The following is a 23665-nucleotide window of genomic DNA, read 5'->3' on the forward strand; positions in this document are numbered from 1 at the left end:
AATCAGTCAGTGATACAAATTAAGCCAAAAAAAACTGCAGGTGGTGGAATCCAAGATAGACAAACAGGAGGCTGGAAGAGAGATAATGGGAACTGCAGATGCTGGAGAATCCGAGATAATAAAGTGTGGAGCTGGATGAACACAGCAGGCCAAGCAGCATCTGCTCCTAAGATACTGTTTGGCCTGCTGTGTTCATCCAGCTCCACACTTTGTTATCAAGGAGGCTGGAAGAACACAGCAAACCAGGCAACATCTGGACGAAAGGAGCAGTCAATGTTTCAGATATGACTGGTTCTGGTTCCAGATGAAAAAGATGAAGACACAATAAAATGTTTATTGTTGACGCATGAAGAGGTTGAAGCAGATACACCTTTAAGGAACATCATGCGTGAGAACAGGGAAATGCTTCACATCGTGTTGTGGGAGGTGACAGCATTCTTAATAATAATGAAGTTATTTGGAAAAGAATGTGAGCACAATAATGACCATATTAGCAACGCTCCTTGCAGCGATGTTGGAAACCATTAGAGAGAGCACAGACCATTCATTGTCCTGGAGTGAAGATTCAACCTGATTCTAGATTTACTGTGAAATGATGATTTTGCATCAGTTACACATCCTGGATATGATGTTTCTTTTTCCAGGTGGGAGAAACTTTCCATCGAACAGCAATACTCATTTTGTTGATATAATTTATCAGTATAACATTGCTGATGTTCTCTCGGGTGCACTGTGCTTAATGAAATGCTTAGCCATGGTGGTCCAGGCATCCTAGCGTATGTAGGGTTAATGGACCACCCTGTCAATATTCATTCCTGAAAAAACCACTGTTAATCTTGTGACCTTGTATTGCAGGAATTTGACAGTGCGTTTGGGAGGCCTTAATAGCTGACACGAGTGGAATTCAATCTTTGCCTGTTGTATACCCACGTTATACTTCCCGTGTTGTTCTAGATATTGATAAGGAGCAGAAACCCCAAAGGATTTTTCTTCTTTCCAAGGAGAAGCCCAGGATTGTGATAAAAAAAATGCACTTGCATTCGTATAGAATCCTTCATTACCACAGGATGTCCCGATGCACTTCAGAGTCAATAAAGTAATTGTTGAAATGTAGTCAATATCATGATGTAGGAAACACAGCAACTAATTAGCGTACCTGCTCTTATGAACAGCTATGTGATGTTGACCAGACAATCTGTCTTTAGTCATAGAGAGCTGCAGCACAGAAAAAGACCTTCGGCCCATCAAGTCTGCAAGCCAGCTTTAATGTTGTGAATTGAGGGGTAAATATTGGTCAGGATGTTAGGGAAAGTTTCCTTCACTTCTTTAAATCGGGCCGTGGCCCTCTGAAAGAGAAGACAGGGCTCTGCTTTAATGTCTGTCTAAATTTCAGTGTAACATACCCTCATCAAAACACCAAAGTGACAGTCCAGGTTCGATCTTCAAGTTTCTGGAATGGAATGTGAACTCACAACCTTCTAACTCAGAGATGAAAGGTCTGCCAACTATAGCATCCTTATCAGAGAAATCAGCACATCCAGGAGACCAAATCTGGGCTTTGTTGGTTTGTCATGCTCAACTAGCTATTCGAGCAAACAGCTGAACTACAGTTAGGCGTGCCTTTTAAAGCAACACAGCATTTTTTTGAAAGTATTGCATAATTCCGGATTTTGGAATGCATAAATAAGAGGGTCAATAATTGAGTGGCACATGATGAAGATGAGGTCTACCTGAAAGAGGCATATGAAACATGCACAGTATGGGTTTGAAGGGCAGAACAGATAGAGGGTGAAGTGAAGGGAAAATGGAGCCCAACAGACAATAAATATCCCAAGGAGGATAGTTAGTCTGAGGGCTCCTTTAAAATTGGTTCGTTGATGGGCTCGGTAACCTGGAAGTGATCGAATTTGTTTGGCATGCACTTGAGCCAGTAGGAATATGAATATATAAAGGGATAAAATGAGAACCAGCGTTATGAAGAACAATATAAAAAAGAAGCTAACAATGCCATCATATTTGGCGAAAGAGATCATGATGATACCAGTAAAAGTACAAAAGATCCATATTGCTGCAATGATGACTGCCACTCGCTTTTTGGTCATGATGTTGTGGTAGCGCAGGGCATGGAAAATAGTTATGTATCTGTCGGTTGTAATTGCCGCCAAATTGAAGACGGAAGCTGTGAACGAAATGCACAATAATGAGTCATATATGTCATCCAATATCTTAATCAAGACATGAGTGAACAGATGTTCCTTTCCAGATATTACAGATATTGTCACTGCTTCCCACGCCTTGGTCAAGCTCAGCAGAATGTCTGAAATGGCTAGACTGCAGATGAAAAAGTACATTGGGGAATGTAGATTCCTGTTTTTGATCACTGCAATAATCACCAGCAGGTTTTCCAGCAAACTGATGCCTGCAAGGATGAGATAGACCTCCGTGGGAATCGAGATTTGAGTACACTCTTTCACAGCACTCCCAGTCACCTGGACACTGCCATTTCTTTCAGGCACTGTTCTGTTCAGCAACCAAGAAGAGTTGGTGACATCTGTGTGATCTGGAGAGATGGTTGCCTCTGTGCCCAGTGACATATTAACACCTGCCATTTCCTGTACTCGGAGTCCGAAGCAACATTCGAGGAGAGTTAATCTTCTGCAAGTGCCGTGGCAAATCCTTAACGTGGAATTGGCCTTTTCATATCATATCATTGCTTTGCATTGTACTGTAATAGTTCACTACCCCAGGAACTGGAAGTGGTACCTGAAAAAAAGTCAGTAAAAATATTAAAAACAAAGTTAAACCTTAATAAACATGTAAGATCAATTTTTTGAGTTTGTATATAATTTAAATATAACTTAATAGAACATAGAACATAGAACATTACAGCACAGTACAGGTCCTTCGGCCCTCGATGTTGTGCCAACCTGTCATACCAATCTGAAGCCCATCTAACCTACACGATTCCATGTACGTCCATATGCTTATCCAATGACGACTTAAATGTACCTAAAGTTGGCGAATCTACTACCGATGCAGGCAAAGCGTTCCATTCCCTTACTATTCTCTGAGTAAAGAAACTACCTCTGACATCTGTCCTATATCTTTCACCCCTCAAATTAAAGCTGTGCCCCCTGGTGCTTGCCATCACCATCCTAGGAAAAATGCTCTCCCTATCCACCCTATCTAACCCTCTGATTATTTTATATGTTTCAATTAAGTCACCTCTCAACCTTCTTCTCTCTAATGAAAATAGCCTCAAGTCCCTCAGCCTTTCCTCGTAAGACCTTCCCTCCATACCAGGCAACATCCTAATAAATCTCCTCTGCACCTTTTCCAAAGCTTCCACATCCTTCTTATGAGTGATAATGGGAACTGCAGATACTGGAGAATCCAAGATAATAAAATGTGAGGCTGGATGAACACAGCAGGCCCAGCAGCATCTCAGGAGTACAAAAGCTGACGTTTCAGGCCTAGACCCTTCATCCTTCTTATAATGTGGTGACCAGAACTGTACTCAATACTCCAAGTGCGGCCGCACCAGAGTTTTGTACAGCTTCACCATAACCTCTTGGTTCCGGAACTCGATCCCTCTATTAATAAAAGCTAAAACACTGTATGCCTTCTTAACAGCCCTGTCAACCTGGGTGGCAACTTTCAAGGATCTGTGTACATGGACACCAAGATCTCTCTGCTCATCTACACTACTAAGAATCTTACCATTAGCCCTGTACTTTGCCTTCTGGTTACTCCTACCAAAGTGCATCACCTCACACTTAACATAGAACATAGAACTTAGAACATTACAGCACAGTACAGGCCCTTCGGCCCTCGATGTTGTGCTGACCTGTCATGCCGATCTCAAGCCCATCGAACCTACACTATTCCATGTACGTCCATATGCTTGTCCAATGACGACTTAAATGTACCTAAAGTTGGCGAATCTACTACCGTTGCAGGCAAAGCGTTCCATTCCCTTACTACTCTCTGAGTAAAGAAACTACCTCTGACATCTGTCCTATATCTTTCACCCCTCAATTTAAAGCTATGGCCCCTCGTGCTCGCCGTCACCATCCTAGGAAAAAGGCTCTCCCTATCCACCCTATCTAACCCTCTGATTATTTTATGTGTGTCAATTAAGTCACCTCTCAACCTTCTTCTCTCTAATGAAAACAGCCTCAAGTCCCTCAGCCTTTCCTCGTAAGACCTTCCCTCCATACCAGGCAACATCCTAGTAAATCTCCTCTGCCCCTTTCCAAAGTTTCCACATCCTTCTTATAATGCGGTGACCAGAACTATACGCAATACTCCAAGTGCGGCCGCACCAGAGTTTTGTACAGCTTCACCACAACCTCTTGGTTCCGGAACTCGATCCCTCTATTAATAAACTTGTCTGCATTAAATTCCATTTGCCACCTCTCAGCCCAGCTCTGCAGCTTATCTATGTCTCTCTGCAACCTACAGCATCCTTCGTCACTATCCACAAATCCGCTGACCTTAGTGTCGTCTGCAAATTTACTAACGCATCCTTCTCCGCCCTCATCCAGGTCATTTATAAAAATGACAAACAGCAGTGGACCCAACACCGACCCTTGCAGTACACCACCAGTAACTGGTCTCCAGGATGAACATTTCCCATCAACTCCCACCCTCTGTCTTCTTTCAGGAAGCCAATTTCCGATCCAAACTGCTGTATCTTCCACAATTCCATTCCTCCGCATTTTGTACAATAGCCTACTGTGGGGAACCTTATTGAATGCCTTGCTGAAATCCATATACACCACATCAACCGGTTTACTCTCATTTGCCTGTTTGGTCACCTTCTCAAAGAACTCAATAAGGTTTGTGAGGCATGACCTTCCCTTCACAAAACCGTGCTGACTATCCCTAATCAATTTATCCTTTTCTAGATGATTATAAATCCTATCCCTTATAACCTTTTCTAACACTTTACCGACAACTGAGGTAAGGCTCACTGGTCTATAATTACCAGGGCTGTCTCTACTCCCCTTCTTGAACAGGGGAACCACATTTGCTATCCTCCAGTCATCTGGCACTATTGCTGTAGTTCCTTAAGTTCAACTTTTGTTAGAACATACCCTATAAACTTTCTGGTCTCTATAATTGAAAAAAAGGTTAGAACTGTCAAAGAGTTGAAAAAAGACCTGAAGGATGATACAGAACTAGGTTCCAGTAGATTTCAGGAAAGGCTAAGTTTTATCTGGCATATTGATGGCTGAAGGGTGATCTCAATAATATTTTTAAATTATAAAGGTGTTCAGGAAAATAGGAAAGGAAGCAAGGGGGAGCAATGACTGAAACAAATGTAGGAAATATTGGAGAAATCCTGGCAGCATCTGTGTAGCGAGAAGCAGAGTTAATGTTTCAAGTCCAATATGAATTTTCTTCAGAACTGGGGATGTGATGGGTTTGTTTAAGGAGAGCTTTGCAGTGCTGAAGAAACATTTCTTAGACAGGAGGTATAGGATTTCCGAGTTGAATGGGAGGCTTGTGGAACAGCATCAGAGGGCATGGTAGCCTACAGGAGCAGGGTGGGGCGTGTTATTGACTGTGACCACCATCATGGTCTCCAGAGAGGGGAATGTGAAGGAGCTGGGTAGTGTGGGGGTGTGGGTTGCTGTGATCCTCCATTTTAGTGCAGAGTGTATCACATTATACTGGAGAGCTATGCTCTGCACGTTCGGAGCAGGTAGCGAGGAGACGTGCTGGATGGCAAAGAAGGGTGGGAATAGGTACAGTTTACTGAAGAGGAGGTAGACATTGAGGAGAAGCAAGAAGCTGATACTTTCCACGTATTGGGTGCTATAAACCAAACAGAGTCTGATAGACACTCAGTTTCAACAGTAGAATGCTGGTGTTGCGGTACACAATCGCTGACTGAGAGCTTTGGTCATAATGTTGAGATCTCATTGTCTTCGTCGGGGGCAAGCATCAAACCTCTCTGGACTTCTGTTGGGTGTGGTATCTTTTGCTTCCTGTAAATGAAAGTCTTTGCCCTTGTCTCAGAGTTTACTGTGCCTGATGTGAAAGAGTATCTGCCATGTCTTGGGCAACATGGCTCTGTGGCTGTTGTGCCATTTTGCTGAGGCTGAATGCCAGACTGAGGAGCAATACCAGACTGGGGGACAAAGGCAGACTGAATGGCAATGCTAGATTGAGGGGAAATTCCAGATTGAAGGGCAGTGCCAGGATGAGGGGCCATGCCAGACTGAAGGGCAATGCCAGATTGAAGGGCCATGCCAGATTGAAGGGCCATGCCAGATTGAGGGGAAATGCCAGGTTGAAGGTTAATGCTAGATTGAGGGGCAAAGCCAGACTGAGGGGAGCTGCCAGGCTGAGGGGCAATGCCAGATTGAGGAGCATTGCCAGATTGAGTGACTATGTTAGATTGGGGGGCAATGCACTAAACAACTGCACCTCCCAGTCGCGAACCATTTCAACTCCCCCTCCCATTCCTTAGACGACATGTCCATTCTGATGCCACCCGAAGGTTGCAGGAACAGCAACTCATATTCCGCTTGGGAACCCTGCAGCCCCATGGTATCAATGTGGATTTCACAAGTTTCAAAATCTCCCCTCCCCCCACTGCGTCCCAAAGCCATCCCAGCCCATCCCTGCCTCCCTAACTTATTCTTCCTCTCACCTATTCCCTCCTCCCACCCCAAGCCGCACCTCCATTTCCTACCTACTAACCTCATCCCACCCCCTTGACCTGTCCGTCCTCCCATACTTACCTATCCCCTCCCTACCTCCCCACCTACACTCACCTCTACTGGCTCCATCCCCGCCTCTTTAACTTGTCTGTCTCCTCTCCACCTATCTTCTCCTCTTTCTATCTTCGATCCGCCTCCCGCTCTCTCCCTATTTATTTCAGAACCCTCTCCCCCTCCCCCTTTTCTGATGAAGGGTCTCGGTCCAAAACTTCAGCTTTTGTGCTCCTAAAATGCTGCTTGGCCTGCTCTGCTCATCCAGCTCCACACTTTGTTATCTCGGATTCTCCAGCATCTGCAGTTCCCATTATCTCTGAGGCAGTTATTGAGTTTGGTAATGGCTTTACAACACTTTAATATTTACATTGTAAACAAGACATCAGAGATGGCTGTATACACCAATCAAGATTGTTTGACAAGTTTGGAAGGATTTAAGGACAAGAACACTAGGTTATTTCATTGGAATCTCATGTTACAAGCATTTAATTTACAGATTGTACATGTGTCTGGTCATGAAAATATTATCATGGATGTGTTATAATGAGTTTAAAAGAAAAATGTTTATATAAGATAGAAACAACAGTGTTCAATGTTGTATATATGTAGAATTAGTGTAAAATGTGTAACTCTAGATTAAAGAGACATGGATCTTGTAAAATATCAGAGTTCCGGTTTTAAAGGAAAAACAACGAAGCCATCTTTTCATTATGATGGTTCTTTCTTTCTTTAGGGGTGCATGCTTCTTTTTGGCTGTTTCAGTTTTAATTCTTGAGGTTTTATAACACTATTTCAGTCTTAAATGGCTAACCCTTTTTCCTAAGGCTCAATAATAAAGCAGAAATTCATCGTCATATTAATGAAGATGAAATAGAAAAAAACCCAAACTATTTACGTATACCATGTTTAAAAATTTCAAAACACACAGTAAAATAGAATCCTATTAATTCCAACAGTATTCCTTGAATGTACTTACATCAGTGAGAATTGCCTTCTGAATTCTGAGGAAGGGTCATTTGATGTGAAACGTTAACTATGTTTTATCTCCAAACATTCTGCCAGGCCGACAGAGTTCCTCCAACAATTTCTTTTGTTGTCTCCTTTCTCTACTACCTAATTTAACTGTGGCTGCAATTATTTCCTTTGAAACTCTGATAGTTTCTTCCTCGATTTTTCATACAATTGACCTGATATTTTCTCAGCTTCAAAAACCCCCTCAGGGCTTTAACTGGGCACTTCTGACTTGGAGCTTTCAATCTGAACTACATATTCTGAGGAAACCTATTTCCTAACAGTGCAAACCTATCCCTTTTCTTCAGGAGCATTAAGAATATGCATCAAGAATTCTGGATCCTTCTATCTGTTACCTAATGTGCAGACGTTTGTTCTGTTCACTTGTCAAACTTACCCAAACAAAATGAAACCACATTACTCTCCAGGACGTCTCTCTTTCACAGCGTGTTTTAAAAGAGGTCAACATGCTACAGAAACACAAGTTAGCAATTAAATCCTTTTATGGACATAGACCACTAGTTCAAAATCTGAATGCTTAAATAATTGATATTAAAATATATATGAATCACATACCTTGCTGCACAACATGATGGCCTTCTTTTCTCAGGAATTAATCTTGCATTTTATTTTACACTGCTCCTGCAGGGCCTATTTGAATATTTTATTATAGTAATGACTCAATAGAAATATAACTTTATTGTAGTATTCAATTTGTATGATTAACTCTAGCCAATATCTGCTTTACTGTCAGACATTCAACAACAAATGTCAAATGTTTACCAGTGTAGCATTATTAAGTAATTCACCAAGAAAATCGCTACTCCCTCCTCATAGATACATCCACCCTGATAAACATTCACTGATGTTAGTAAAACATGTATAACTGATCAAACAGAAGCTCTATGCTGTAAATCACAACTCACTCTTTCAAATTAAGCCTTTGTAAACCATGACAGTTCAGCAGGAATTTAGAAATGGTGGTTCATTTCTCATTTATGGGGATATAATGATGTTTCAGTGTTTTATCTGCTATTTTTGTTGTAACTGCAAACACAATTGCTCAATAAGGATAATAAAATGTGAGGCTGGATGAACACAGCAGGCCCAGCAGCATCTCAGGAGCACTCCTGAGATGCTGCTGGGTCTGCTGTGTTCATCCAGCCTCACATTTTATTATCTTGGATTCTCCAGCATCTGCAGTTCCCATTATCACTGCTCAATAAGGACAAAGCTTTGTTTGCCATTACCTTCTTAAGGTTGTCATGTAGCATCTGTGAAAACTTTGAACATAGCCAGCCAATAGTTATTTTTAAATACTGAGCTAACTTTAAGTTCATGACAGAGCTTATGAGATTAATTGCAGAAATGGAGTATAAATATGAACTAGCAGGTTAACTAACTCCACTAAAACCTAGGGCAGAATTAGAATGAAGAACTACCTCTAAGAACAGCTCATGGCCTCCACTATCTCTCCAAGAATTGCACAATTTTTCACCATCTCTACTTTTTCTGCTCTCTGGCCCTTCCTGCCTCTTCTTATGTTTCCTACAGTATAGCTTTTTTCACTTTTTGATCAAGGCCAGGGCAATGTTTATTGCCCATTCCTAATTGCGGTGCAGTTGGCTGCGTTGTCTTCTTGTCTACTTCACATACATCTACCAACCTTGTCTTCTAAGTGGTAGATGTCACAGGTTAGGAAGGTGTATTTTGCAGGTGGTACACTCCACATGCTGCTGCCACAATGGGCAGGATGAATGTTGAAGGCAGTGGACATGCTGCCAATCAAACAGACTGCATTGTCCTGGGTGATGTCGAGATTCTTGAATATTGTTGGAGCTGGACTCTTTGAGGCAAGTGGAGAGTACTCCATTGCATTCCTGATTTGTGCCTTGTAGATGGTGGGCATACTTTGGGGAGTCAGTTACTTGCCATAATATTCCTAGCCTCTGACATGCACTTGGTGCCACTGTGTATATGTGGTGAGTCTGGTTGAGTTTCTGGTCAATGGTAACTTCATGGATGTTGATAGTGGGGAATTCAGCGATGGTAATACCACCGAATGTCAAGAGGAAGTAGTTAGATTGTCTCCTATTGGTGATGGCTATTGCTTGACATTTTTGTGGTGTAGGATTTGCTTGGTACTTGGCAGATATTGTCCAGACGTTATTGCATTTGAATGTGGACTACTTCAGTATCTGGGGAGTCATGGAAGGGACTGAACATTGTGCAATCATCAGTGAACATTCCCACATCTGACCTTATAATGGAAGGATCATTGTTGATGGAGCAGCTGAAGATGGTTGGGTCTAGAATACTAACCTGAAGAAATCCTGCAGAGATACCCTGGAGCTGAGATGATTGACCTCCAACAACCACAACCATCTTCCTTTGTGCCAGATACGAGTTCAACCAGTGGAGAGGTTGGTCCCTGATTCCCATTGATTCCAGTTTACGAGGCCTCCTTGCTGCCACACTCGGTTGAATGCACAACAATGCTCGTTCTTCATCAGGAGGCTAAGGAAATTCAGCATATTCACAAGGACTCGCACCAACTTTTACAGATGCACTATAGAAAGCATTCTATCTGGATGCATCATGGCTTAGTACGACAACTACTCTGCCCAGGACCGTAAGAAATTACAGAGAGTTGTGACCGCTGCCCAGTCCACCATGCAAGCCAACATTTTATCCATTGACTGCATCTACACTTCTCACTGCCACTGAAAGGCAGCCAGCATCATTAAAGACCCCAGTTACAATCTCTTCCAACCTCCTCAGTCAAGCAGAAGATAAAAAAAGCCTAAACATACGTACCAACAGGCTTAAGAACAGCTTCTTCCCTGCAGTTATTACACTTCTGAATGGATCTCTCAAATTTCCTTGCAGCTGTACCTTTGTATTCCTTGTTCTGCCTCCGTAGAATACAATGAACACCAAATAAATAGGACAACTGGGGAGTATAAGAGATAATGGGAACTGCAGATGCTGGAGATTCCAAGATAATAAAATGTGAGGCTGGATGAACACAGCAGGCCAAGCAGCATCTCAGGAGCACAAAAGCTGACGTTTCGGGCCTAGACCCTATCCTGCTTCTTTTGATATGGTAAAATTAGAATTTGTCCGAATCAGTGGTGGTAGGAAGGATTAAGAAATTACCCATGGATTGAATTAACTTATTCCTTGGGAATGATTTGGTTGGAGTGAAGCTTATGATTTGAAACGAAAAGAAACAAGGTTAGAGAGGTGAAAAATTTACAAGAACAAGTTTCAGGTATTTTTCTGTCACATGTAGGGATCAATACAATGGCTAAACAAAATCCATCACCAGAATTTGATACAATGCTTCAGGCATTGTTGTTAGAGTTGTTGAAACTTTCTTTAAGGTTGAGGATAATTCACAAGAAGTGTGTTATGTATCATGGTTAATTGAGATTCTTAAAGTTGCTATGGCAGGCTGTTTCAGAACATGGAAGGCTATGTCCTCAATAAAGCTGGCCTTTTAAATGGTAAAAGCTTCAAAAGGATGTAGTGCAGTGCTGTGAAACATGCCTTACATGTCAGATAGTGAGAAAACATCAACATGTAATCAAACTGCTCCTTTAATGCTCATGCTAGTTTCTAAGGAACTATTCAGTACTGTGTTTGTAGATCGTGTCTGGCCACAATTGAAATGAATGCAGATCAAAGGGGGCATCAATATATCTTAACAGTTATAGATATGACAACATGATTTCCAGAAGCTTTTCTGTTAAGACTAAAATCATTTAAGGTAATGGGTAAAAAACCTCAGTGCTTTTACTTGTTATCAATGAATAATTGAAATACAATTGGATCAAAGTTATAAGAGCATATCTAAAATCGTTCAGAACATAAGGCATTTGGGTATTGTAATTTAAGTGTGTGATGTATATGTATTAATATAATTTATTTTAGAGTTCAGGTTTTTGATCAGCAGCATGTGGGTTTTAGTCTAAATGTGACTTTAACTGCTCTGAAGACGAGACTTTAGACTCAGAGTGTTGACTCTATTTCTCTCTCCATAGATGCTGCCAGGCCTGCTGAGTTTCTCTGGTATTTTCTGTTTTTCTTTCAGATTTACAGCATCCACAGTGCTTTCCCCTTATATTTCAGTCTTTGGCGTTATTCATGAATATATGTACTTGGGTTAAAAGATATAGCTTATGTTTACTTGTAGTAGTTTGGTAATTAATAATCCATATTCTTTATCACTATTATTAAAGTGTAAGTGTTTAGAATAGAGCTACTTCTCCTGTTCACAATGAAACCTAGTATGTGTTATTTTAAGGTTCTGAATTGTGGTCAGTCAGATAAATGGATTTTATTTGAGGTTTAATTATGTTTGTAGCTTATGGAATAGTGGGGCTTGATTATCAAACACTCTTCCCAATCAGATTATGACAGCAGAAAAAAGCCCAGTCAGTCCAACGTTTCCTTATAAATTAACCCATTCATGCAAGGTATCAATCCAGTAACTTCCCTCTGAAATTATACCTACCCTTAAATAAGGAGCTCAAACTCTATTTGAGATGTGGTGACACTAATGCCCTGTATAACTGATGCACAACATCCTTTTATACTCAATTCTTCTTGTAATAAAGGATAATATCCATTAGCTTTCTTAATGATTCATTGGACTTGTGTACTATCTGTTAGCCACTCGTGCTAGAATTGCTAAATCACTCTATCAGTGTTCCCTGCAAGTTTTTTAATGGATGCATTGGCCTCTGCAGTCTGTGTGCAGCAGCAAACATACAGAACTGGCAGTCAATGCCACAAATAGCACATTGATACGCGCTGAACATCAGAGTGGCCGTGAGGACATGCAGCTTAGCAGGAACATTGCTCTCCACCCCTTGGAATTCTGCAGTCAGTATTCACTTAGCAATTAATCCAACTTTTTTCTCTTTCTGCCAGTGAAATGTGACAACTTTTCCCACATTTTACTCTATCCACAAGATTTCTCCCCCTTCACTCAACCTAGTTCTATCCAATTGCAATCTCCTAATGTCGTCTTCACATCATAACTTCCCACATTTTGTATCATCTGCAAATTTAATTATCATGCCTTCATTCTCTTCATCTAAGTCATTGTTAAAAATTGTAAAAAGCTGAGATCCCAGCACAGACCTCTCTATTGGCCCATTGATTCTACACCACCAAAAATAGACGAAATCAATACTAGTCCCACTTCCCTGCACTAGGTCACAAACTTTAAAGATATGGAACTTCAGGCATTCATCCAAGTGCTTTCTAAAGGTATGAAATTTTCTACAGTTAAATCAATTATTAAGGAATTAAATTATTATTAAGGAACATTTGGAAAATCATAATCAAATCAAGCAGAGCCAGTATGGCTTCATGAAAGTCAATCATGTCTGTCCAATTGACGAGAGTTTTTCAAGGAAACATGGCTTTGTGTGTGAAAAATCAATCAACTTGATTGAGTTTTTTGTAGAAGTAATGAAGAGGATTGATGAGAACAGAGCAGTGGACATGACCTACGTGGGCATCAGTAAGACGTTCGACAAGGTTCCTCGTGGTTGACTGGTTAAGCAAGGTTAGATCACATGGAATAGAGGGAGAACCAGCCATTTGGGTGCAGAACTGGCTCGAAGGTAGACGACAGAGAGTGGTGGTGGAGGGCTGCTTTTCAGACTGGAGGCCTGTAACCTTTGGTGTGCCACAAGAACTGGTGCTGAGTCCACAGCATTTCATCATTTATACAAATGATTTGGATGTGAACATAGGAGGTGTGGTTAGTAAGTTTGCAGATGACCCTAAAATTGGAGGTTGCGGACAGCAAAGAAAGTTACCTCAGAGTACAATAGCATCTTGATCAGATGGGTCAATGGGCTGAGGAGTGTCAGATGGAATTTAATTTAGATAAATGTGTGGTGCTGCATTTTGGAAAGGCAAATCAGGGCAGGGATTTGTACGCTTAATATAAGGTTCTGCGAGTGCTGCCGAGCAAAGAGACCTAGGAGTGCAGGTTCATAGTTTCTTGAAGATGGAGTTGCAGGTAGTCAGGCTAGTGATGATGGCATTTGGTATGGTTGCCTTTATTGGTCAGTGCATTGAGTATAGGAGTTGGGAGGTCATGCGGCTGTACAGTATATTGGTTCAGCTCCTGTTGGAGTATTACATGCAATTCTGGTCTCCTCCTAGAGGAATCATGTTGTGAAACTTGAAAGGGTTCAGAAAAGATTTACAAGGATGTTGCCTGGGCTGAAGGGCTTGAGGCATAGGGAGAGCCTGAATAGGCTGGTGGTATTTTCTCTGGAGTATTGGAGGCTGAGGGGTGACCTTATAAAGGTTTATAAAAGAATGAGGTGAACAGATAGGGTGAATAGCCAAGGTCTTTTCCCCTGGGCAGGGAGTCCAAAACTATAGGAAAGATATAAAAGGGACCTAAGGGGCAACTTTTTCCCACAGAGGGTGGTGCATGTATGGAATGACCTGCCCGAGGAAGAGGTGGAGGTTGGTACAATGACAACATTTAACTGGAAATTTGATGGGTATGTGAATTGAAAGAGTTTAGAGGGATATGAGCCAAATGTTGGCAAACGGGACTAGATTTATATAGGACATCTGGTCAACATGGATGAATTGGACTGAAGGGTAAGTTTCCATGCCATATATCTTGAGGCTTTATGTCTCAACCAGCGTGGAGGGAGGGGAACCAGTAGTTCTGATGTATTTGGATTTCCAGAAGTATTTGATAAGGTATCTCACTGAAGTTTAAGTCACAAGATCACGGCCCATTGCGTTGGAGGTAGTATTTGGTGTGGATAGACAATTGATTAATTGGCAGGAAGCAGAGAGTGGGTTTAAGGATAAAACCCAGAAAGCTAACATAGGTGGGCTAATGAAATGTTAGCTCTTATTTCAAGGGGGTTGGAGTACAGGAGTAGGGTAGTATTAGTGCAACTGGACAAGGTACAGGTGAGACCACATCTGGAGTACTGTGATGTGAAGATGCTGGCGTTGGGCTGGGGTGGGCAAAGTCAGAACTCACATAGCACCATGTTGTAGTACAATAGGTTTATTTGGAATCACAGATTTATTCACAGATGCCAACTTATGGCTGCAATGAGGAGGAATTTCTTCCCTCAGAAAGTTATGTGTCTTTGTAACTCCTTACCACCTAGACCTGTGGGGACAGAGTCCTCGCTTACAGTTAAGACTGAGAGAGATAGATTCTTGGGGAGTTACGATTTATGGGGAAAGGGCTGGAAACTAGATGTGAGGAGTATCTTAAGGAGAAGATTCTCTTAAGGAGAATGAAGAGTTGAATTAAATAAGCATCAGTAAGGAGATAGTATGAGAGAAATTAATGGGATAAAAGCTGATAAATCCTCAGGATCTGATGGTCTTCACCCCCTGAAGGAAATAGCTATAGAGTTGGTCACTGCTTTGGTGATCATTTTCCAAGGCTCTCTGGAATCTCGGATGATTCTGGCAGATCAGAAGGATTTTTATCTCTGGGAGATTTTTGGTAGCAAGAAAGATAAATATATCTTTACATTATAAAGGCATTAAGGAGTGTGGGTAAAATGTGGCAATATATCAATGAGATAAAGGATCAGCCACAATCATAATGAACGTCAGAGCAGGCTTTAATTTTGTGGGCTGTATTTTTATGCTTTAACAACATTCTTGACTTCCTCGCAGTTTTAGCCACACTGACAGGCTTTGTCCATCCTTTCACAGGAAGATCTCAATACCAGTTGATGACTTAATCGAACACTGGTCTCTTGGGTCTAATTCCAGCCACTTGTCAGCATGGTCACTAGACCAGTTTGGCTACTCTGTAGTTGACAGTATGGAATTTGGCTGTATTCAGGGATCATTCTGGGAGATTTGATATCCTGTGGACAGGAATGGCTGACAATTTTGACATAACTGTAATTTCATTTCACCTGAGTTTGAGCTCCTGGATTACTTTCTTGGATAGCTTCCCCACCAATGAAATTAAATTAATCAGCTTGCAGTTGTCAGTTTTTTGATTGGGTAACATTTGAAATCTTCTAATCCTTCGGAACCATCACTTCGCCCTCCCCTTCTCCCACCATGAGAGGATTGAAAGGTTTTAGCTAGCACCTGCATAATTTCTAATCTTACTTTCCCTGAAACTGATGGTCTGCATCCTATCTGGGCTTAGATAATAAAGTGTGAAGCTGGATGAACACAGCAGGCCAAGCAGCATCTCAGGAGCACAAAAGCTGACGTTTCGGGCTGAGACCCTTCATCAGAGAGGGGGATGGGGAGAGGGTTCTGGAATAAATAGGGAGAGAGGGGGAGGCGGACCGAAGACGGAGAGTAAAGAAGAAAGATGGAGAGGAGAGTATAGGTGGGGAGGTAGGGAGGGGATAGGTCAGTCCAGGGAAGATGGACAGGTCAAGGAGGTGGGATGAGGTTAGTAGGTAGGAAATGGAGGTGCGGCTTGGGGTGGGAGGAAGGGATGGGTGAGAGGAAGAACAGGTTAGGGAGGCAGAGACAGGCTGGGCTGATTTTGGGATGCAGTCGGTGGAGGGGAAGAGCTGGGCTGGTTTTAGGATGCAGTGGGGGAAGGGGAGATTTTGAAGCTGGTGAAGTCCACATTGATACTATTGGGCTGCAGGGTTCCCAAGCGGAATATGAGTTCCTGTTCCTGCAACCTTCTGGTGGCATCATTGTGGCACTGCAGGAGGCCCATGATGGACATGTCATCAAAAGAATGGGAGGGGGAGTTGAAATGGTTCGCGACTGGGAGGTGCAGTTGTTTATTGCGAACCGAGCGGAGGTGTTCTGCAAAGCGGTCTCCAAGCCTCTGCTTGGTTTCCCCAATGTAGAGGAAGCCACACCGGCTACAATGGATACAGTATACCACATTGGCAGATGTGCAGGTGAACCTCTGCTTAATACGGAAAGTCATCTTGGGGCCTGGGATAGGGGTGAGGGAGGAAGTGTGGGGGCTAGTGTAGCATTTCCTGCAGTCGCAGGGGAAGGTGCCGGGAGTGGTGGGGTTGGAGGGCAGTGTGGAGCGAACAAGGGAGTCATGGAGAGAGTGGTCTCTCCGGAAAGCAGACAAGGGTGGGGATGGAAAAATGTCTTGGGTGGTGCGGTCAGATTGTAGATGGCGGAAGTGTAGGAGGATGATGCGTTGTATCCGGAGGTTGGTGGGGTGGTGTGTGAGAACGAGGGGGATCCTCTTTGGGCGGTTGTGGCGGGGGCGGGGTGTGAAGGATGTGTTGCGGGAAATGCGGGAGACGCGGTCAAGGGCGTTCTTGACCACCGTGGGGGGCAAGTTGCGGTCCTAGAACTTGGACATCTGGGATGTGCGGGAGTGGAATGCCTCATCGTGGGAGCAGATGCGGCAGAGGCGGAGGAATTGGGAATAGGGGATGGAATTTTTGCAGGAGGGTGGGTGGGAGGAGGTGTATTCTAGGTAGCTGTGGGAGTCGGTGGGCTTGAAATGGACATCAGTTACAAGTGGGTTGCCTGAGATGGAGACTGAGAGGTCCAGGAAGGTGAGGGATGTGCTGGAGATGGCCCAGGTGAACTGAAGGTTGGGGTGGAAGGTGCTGGTGAAGTGGATGAACTGTTTGAGCTCTTCTGGGGAGCAAGAGGCAGCGCCGATACAGTCATCAGTGTAATGGAGGAAGAGGTGGGGTTTGGGGCCTGTGTAGGTGCAGAAGAGGGACTGTTCCACGTAACCTGCAAAGAGGCAGGCATAGCTGGGGCCCATGTGGGGTGCTCATGGCCACCCGCTTTGTCTGTAGGAAGCGGGCTTTACCACTTTAAGCATCACCGGCCTTTCTCATAGCTCCTCATCCTTTATCTTTACCTTGTCTTTGCCATTGTTTTGGCAAAGTGCACTTGCTTGGTAAACAGGGACATGAAGTACAAACATATGAACAAGACTAGGCCAATCGGCCCATTGAGCCTGCTCTGTCACTCTGCCAATTGAGGCTGAACTGATTTTGACCTCAACTCTACATTCTTGCATATCCATGGTAATCTCTCATCTCCTTGGCAATTACAAACCTGTGTACTTTTTTCCCCTACCTTGGGGGTTGGTTAGCTTGGTTAGCTGGACAGCTGGCTTACAATGCAGAGTGACAACAGCAGAGAAGCTTCAATTCCCATCACCGGCTAAGGTTACCATGAAGGACTCTCTTTCTCAACCTCTTCCCGTCACCTGAGGTGTTGGTGACCCTCAGGTTAAACTACCACCAGTCATCTCTCTCTCTTTAATGAGAGAGCAGCCTGACGGTCTCTTGACACTATGGCGATGCTATCTTACCCCTACCTTAGAAATATGTAATGAATCTGCATCTATTGCCTTTTGAGGAATGGAATTCTAAAGATGCGCAACCAATTGTGAGAATTTATCTTTTCTCCTCATCTCTGTCTTCTAGCTTCAGGTAGTATCTGGTTAACATCTTGGAAATGCCTTCTCCCTCCACCAACAGACCTTGATTTTTGCTGAAATAACTTCATTGCCCCTCTCAGTATGTTTTGCTAACAACTGATAGAGTCATAGAATCATGAAACACGGAAACAGGCCCTTCGGTCCAACCAGTCGATGCCAACCATAATCCCAAACTAAACTAGTCCGGCCAGCCTGCACTCGGTCCATATCCGTCCGATCATTTCTTATTCATGTACTTATCTAAATGTGTTTTAATATTGTAATATATTTGCATCCACCACTTCCTGTGGAAGTTCATTCCTCACAAATGCCATTCTTTGTGCAAAAACATTGCCCCCTCCATCTCTTTTTAAAATCTTTCTCCTCAAAAACATGCCCCTATCCTGTCTGCTCCAACTTGATGACTTCACTGTTGTATGGTTGGTGAGGGCTGGGTACTGAATGTTAGTAATGGTTTTGGTTTTGTCTCTTCTGGTGCCCACTTGGGCATTCTTTGTCATTCATATTCCATGAAATCCTTTGAGTGGGAGCGATTGAGTGTGATCTGTGCAGCTTGTAATTAAATGTAAGTAAAAATAACTGCGCTGTTTAACATTCTGAAAAGGAACAGCCTTTCTGGCCTTCAAAGTGAATTCTGAACAGGGAACGATATTCCTGTGAGCAATATGGAAAGTTACATGAGATTTGTTTACACAGGACAAAATTTTATACTGCAGCTTTCACTCATCCCTCATGTCAGAACACACTGTTGCTAGGTAACCAGGTCGGGGGGGGGGGGCGATGTTGGGGTTGGTTGTCAGAGGCTATGTTGAGAGTGCGTAGAAAACCACTAGTTCCCAAAACTTCTAGTTATTTGGCTCTGTTTTACATAGTTCCTGCCAGACCAGATAAACAACAAAAATGTTTTTAGACGAATGTTTGATAAATTGTATAAACAAAACTTCAGCCAGTGAAACGTCAGCGCTTCAGTGAAATGCTCATTTTCAGACCAATTACAGAGTTATGGTGGCCCATCTTCGCAGAATTATTATGTGCGAGTGGTTGGTCAATGCTCCATCATGTCTGCACCAGCTCTGTTACTGACTGCCAATCTCCTGCCCTTTACCCATACCCTTGAACATCATTACTATCCAAAAAGCCATCCAATGCCCTTTTGAAAGCTTCAGCTGAACCTGCCTCCACCACATTTCCAGGCAGTGCATTTCATATTAATTCAAGGACTGAGCACAAAAGTGATAAAAATTACTTGCTGGATTTGCAAAGAGTAAACTGAGCTTCCTTTCCTTGTTTGATTTTATTTTTGGATGCTACATGTCATCAATATTGTGAAGAGGCATTTGGTTGGGCATTTGAGGGAAATAAACCTGTTGGGGGCTGTGGGGATAAACTGGGTGAATGGGATTGCTTCAAGTAGAGAGTAGGCCGCCTTAGGACGAAAGCAAAGGCTTGCAGAGAGTAAATGTAGGTTTACAAGAATGATATCTTGGACTTCAGATTTACGGTATGAGGAGGAATTATATAAATTTGGCCTGTTTTCTCCATAATTTAGAAGGCTAAAGAATGATCTGATTGAAGTCTTCAAGATATTAACAGGAAAAGACAAGGTTAACAACGATAAAGAATTTTTGGTGGTTGGAGGTTCTAGAACCAGGGACAGAATCTAAACTGGTCTAAAAATTAGGGCCAGACCATTCAGGAGCGATGTTAGGAAGCATGTCTACAAAGGGTGGCGGAAATTTGGAACTCTTCCACAAATGGCAGTTGATTCTAGATCAGTTGTTAATGTTAAATCTGAGACAGATACATTTTCGTTAATCAAAGGATAAAGGGAAATAAGCTAAAGGCAGCTATATGGAGATAGGTCACAGATCTGCCATGATTTCATTGAACGGTGAAACAGAATTAAGGGGCTGAATGGCCAACTCCAATGCTCCTATTGTGGTATCACTAAATAAATAATCACACTCTTTAGAACTGGATAATAAGTCAGGAACAATATTTCCTATAACATCAATACTTTGTCATAAATTTATGCTTTTTGAAAGAAGAAATTTGATCACCATTGTTGCTTGGAGAGATGCAGAGATGATGTATCACATTCGATGTGCGAACAGGGCATTAGGGCTAATTCTTTCTGAAAATGTATTGAGTTTCGGTTTTTTGGATCTGGCTAATAGTACACAACACAGGACATAGTGACATGCAATTAACACCAGGCAGCCAAATACTTCACTGTCACATTCTTTCCTTTTTTAAATCTAAACTCTTTAGTTTGAAATGAACCATTCTGAATAATGAGCCAAATGTACATTGAGACATTTCTTAGAGTTTCAGCATGCCTGTTTCCTCCAATTATGGAAATAGTCTTTGAGATATGAAAGCTGTTGGTGACTGTGCTGAGATTTATTAACTCACTCCCTAATGCATTGTAGCTCTGCCTACAGCACATGAACTGCTGTGGTTTAGGAAGGCAGCTCACTATTGTCTTCTCAAGGGCAACTAGGGATGTCCCATGAGTGAATAAAAAACTTGAGGCTATGAGCCTGTCTTCCCTCACCTCAGTGAGGAAGGTGCTGACATCAGGGAAGTTTATACTTCTTCATAATCACTGCACTTGTCTGCTTACTATCAAGAGTGACTTTGGACCTGTTCGGGATGATCTGAATTTGTGACCATGATCTGGCTCCTTCTTGAAAACCCAAGCTCCAACTTCTAATGTTGGACAAATTGCACATGTTCACTTTTGTCTTCCTTCTTGCTTTGCGTTTCCTTCTGCTTTCACTCTGAGATTCACATCGAACTGTGGGGATGGCTTGGCTCATGAAATTTGTGACTCATCCTAAACTTGGTCAGTGTTGCTCCTGTCAGAGTATAGACCCAAAGTAAGATATAACCAGCTCCCAGAATGTCCTTTATCAGCCCGCTGAATTGGATAATGCCACTGTTCTTTTGCAGGCTGGGTGCCAAGTGATATGACAGTGAAATCCATAATTTGTTAGAATGGACTGAAAACAAACTGTGGTCCATTGTTAGTTGTCTTCATCTCTGTCAAACTTCACTTTGTGAACACGACCCCAGGGACCTTGTGATTCCAAGACCTGACATCTCTGCCCCCATCCACACCAAAGCATTTCTGACCTGCTCCACACCAGTCTCTTCTGTATGGAGAGATTGCAGAGCCTGTTTGTACAATACAATGCAAAGATGCATCATGGCCATGGATCATTGCACTGAAAAATAGTGCTTGACAAATTAAAATGAAGATATGAACATGGGAACATAGGAATTTAGTGCAGTATCCAAATGAGTTTAATACATGCAATATGTGTAGTAACAATTGAATTGTCAAAAATGAAAATATAGATATGTTAAAAAGAGGAAGGTTAGTCATTGTTAGACTTTCATTTGGGGGCTTGGGATGTGATACCAAGAAACAAAGAAGTCTATTTTGCTTATTTGCTTTTCTATCCTTGACTTAAAGAGTTGGGACAAGGAGGGTATCAACAGTTTGCTGCATTACCGACAAAAGGTCAAAAAGGAGAATCATAAGCCCTGTGCCAGTGTCTGGTGACAGCAGATACACAGAGAAACAGAATAATAAAGTCACTAGGTCCATGGATTGTGTGTCTGAGAGCCAGGAACTGCTGGACACTGAGTTTAGAAAATTCATGTGCTTGTTTTGAGGTTAAAATTTAACACTGAGTTTCAGTTGCAGCTTTTATTCCAATTGCCTCAGGGAGAGATAGCAGGCCAACAGAAAAGGCATCTAGTGACTGACAGAAATTTGCAGAAAGGAAGACTAGTTAAGAGATAGGAGCAGAAGTAGGCCATTCATCCAATGCAAGAAAAATCACATTTGATGAATATCATTTATGACAATAGATAGGAGAGAACAGAGTGCAAATCATTGTTAATAGTAGACAAGGGCATTTTAATGACATATCTCTGTTCATTATTTCAAAAGTAACAAGAACATCTTAATATGTTGATTGGAATCCCAGGGAGGAGACTGCTATCAGGATTTGCAATTCTCTCTTGATATAATTCACTCTAATTTCTAGCCTTCTGTTGCATCCTGTTACCTCATACAGAGATTGCGTTCCACTCTATCACTTACTCACATATCTCTGGGTGAAACAGTTTTTTGTTCATGGATTGCAAGTCAGAAATCTTTTCAGCATGGAAAGAGAGAGGAGGAACATTTTCAGGTGGAAGATTTTTCAGTTTATGGGCCAGAGAAAATTTTTTGAGACACTAGAATTTTGTTAACTTTTTATCTTAGTGAAATGAAAAACAAGCATCAAAACATAAACACATACATACACACAGAGACATGCACACATATAGATACACACACAAATACTCATACATATGCACGCGCACACAAGCACACATAGATACATATACATGTATGCACACACACATAGACACATACTCATATACAGATGCACAAACACACACACACATAGATACAGATTCACAGAGGCACACACACAAATGCATACATAAACATGCACGTGCACACAATCAAACAGTTAAACACACATGACATACACACAAACATACATGCACACACATATTGTCTCACACACACACACACACACGTACACACACACACACACACACACACACACAAACACACACACACACACACACACATTCATATCCAGACACATGTGAAATTCTCTTTCTTCCATTATTGATCTCAGTTTCTTTATTGTCGATGGATACTGGAACATAATGAGAGATGCTGTAGTCACAAAGCTTTCTACTCATCTCTTGAGCTGAATAAAGGGAAACTTATGGTGGACACTGGAAGCTCCATCGCTATGTCTACCTGGGCATGGACCAACAGGCAGAATATAGGTAAACGGCCAGAGCAACGCCCATCAACCCCAGCTTGGACATGCAGACGGTTATCTTTAGAACATAAGAACTATGAGCAATAGGCCATTCAGTCACTTGAGTCTCCTCCACCATTTAATATGATCATGGATGCTCTCATCCCAGCCTCAACTCTATATTGTCAGGTCCAAGAGAATTTCCATCCAGAAGTTGAGGCATTGTTCCTTCCTAGAGCCATAACTGTACCAAAGGAGGACATTCAGCCCACAGAGACCATGTCAGTTCTCTGTGGACTAGTGTAGTTGGCCCATTCTCCAGCTCTCACCCTATAACTCTGCAAACTTATTTCCCTCAAGCAACTATTCAATTTCCTTTTGAAGTCATTCATCATCTTTGGATAAGCATATGGACGTACATGGAATAGTGTAGGTTGGATGGGCTTGAGATCGGTATGACAGGTCGGCACAACATCGAGGGCCGAAGGGCCTGTACTGTGCTGTAATGTTCTAAAAAAATTCTTTGCTTCCACTGCCCCCACAGGCAGTGAGCTCCAAGTTATTGCCTCTTCACAATGCCTTTGCCTCTCAACCAAAAGTTAGTGACTGATGGGCTGCAACTTCTTGCATTCAACATCTGTATGATG

General features: G+C 42.3%; 1 protein-coding gene across 4 annotated transcripts in view; it reads right to left on the reverse strand.

The window, feature by feature from the left end:
- Positions 1–229: 229 nt before the first annotated feature.
- The window catches only part of LOC125451823 (melanocortin receptor 5-like), a 100037-nt gene continuing 76601 nt past the window's right edge, over positions 230–23665 (reverse strand). For 2 of the 4 annotated variants that reach the window (XM_048529448.2, XM_059646248.1), the window contains 3 exons: positions 8316–8390; positions 8137–8209; positions 230–2763 (listed from right to left, as the gene is read on the reverse strand). In XM_048529448.2, the coding sequence (XP_048385405.1) occupies positions 1611–2609 (999 nt within the window). In that variant the 5' untranslated portion in view covers positions 2610–2763; positions 8137–8209; positions 8316–8390 and the 3' untranslated portion in view covers positions 230–1610. The remainder of the gene's footprint in view (positions 2764–8136; positions 8210–8315; positions 8391–23665) is intronic. The other 2 variants (XM_059646249.1, XM_048529449.2) reach the window with 2 other exon arrangements.

Source organism: Stegostoma tigrinum, chromosome 5, assembly GCF_030684315.1.
Source record: "Stegostoma tigrinum isolate sSteTig4 chromosome 5, sSteTig4.hap1, whole genome shotgun sequence".
In the NCBI taxonomy this organism is placed as follows: Eukaryota; Metazoa; Chordata; class Chondrichthyes; order Orectolobiformes; family Stegostomatidae; genus Stegostoma; species Stegostoma tigrinum.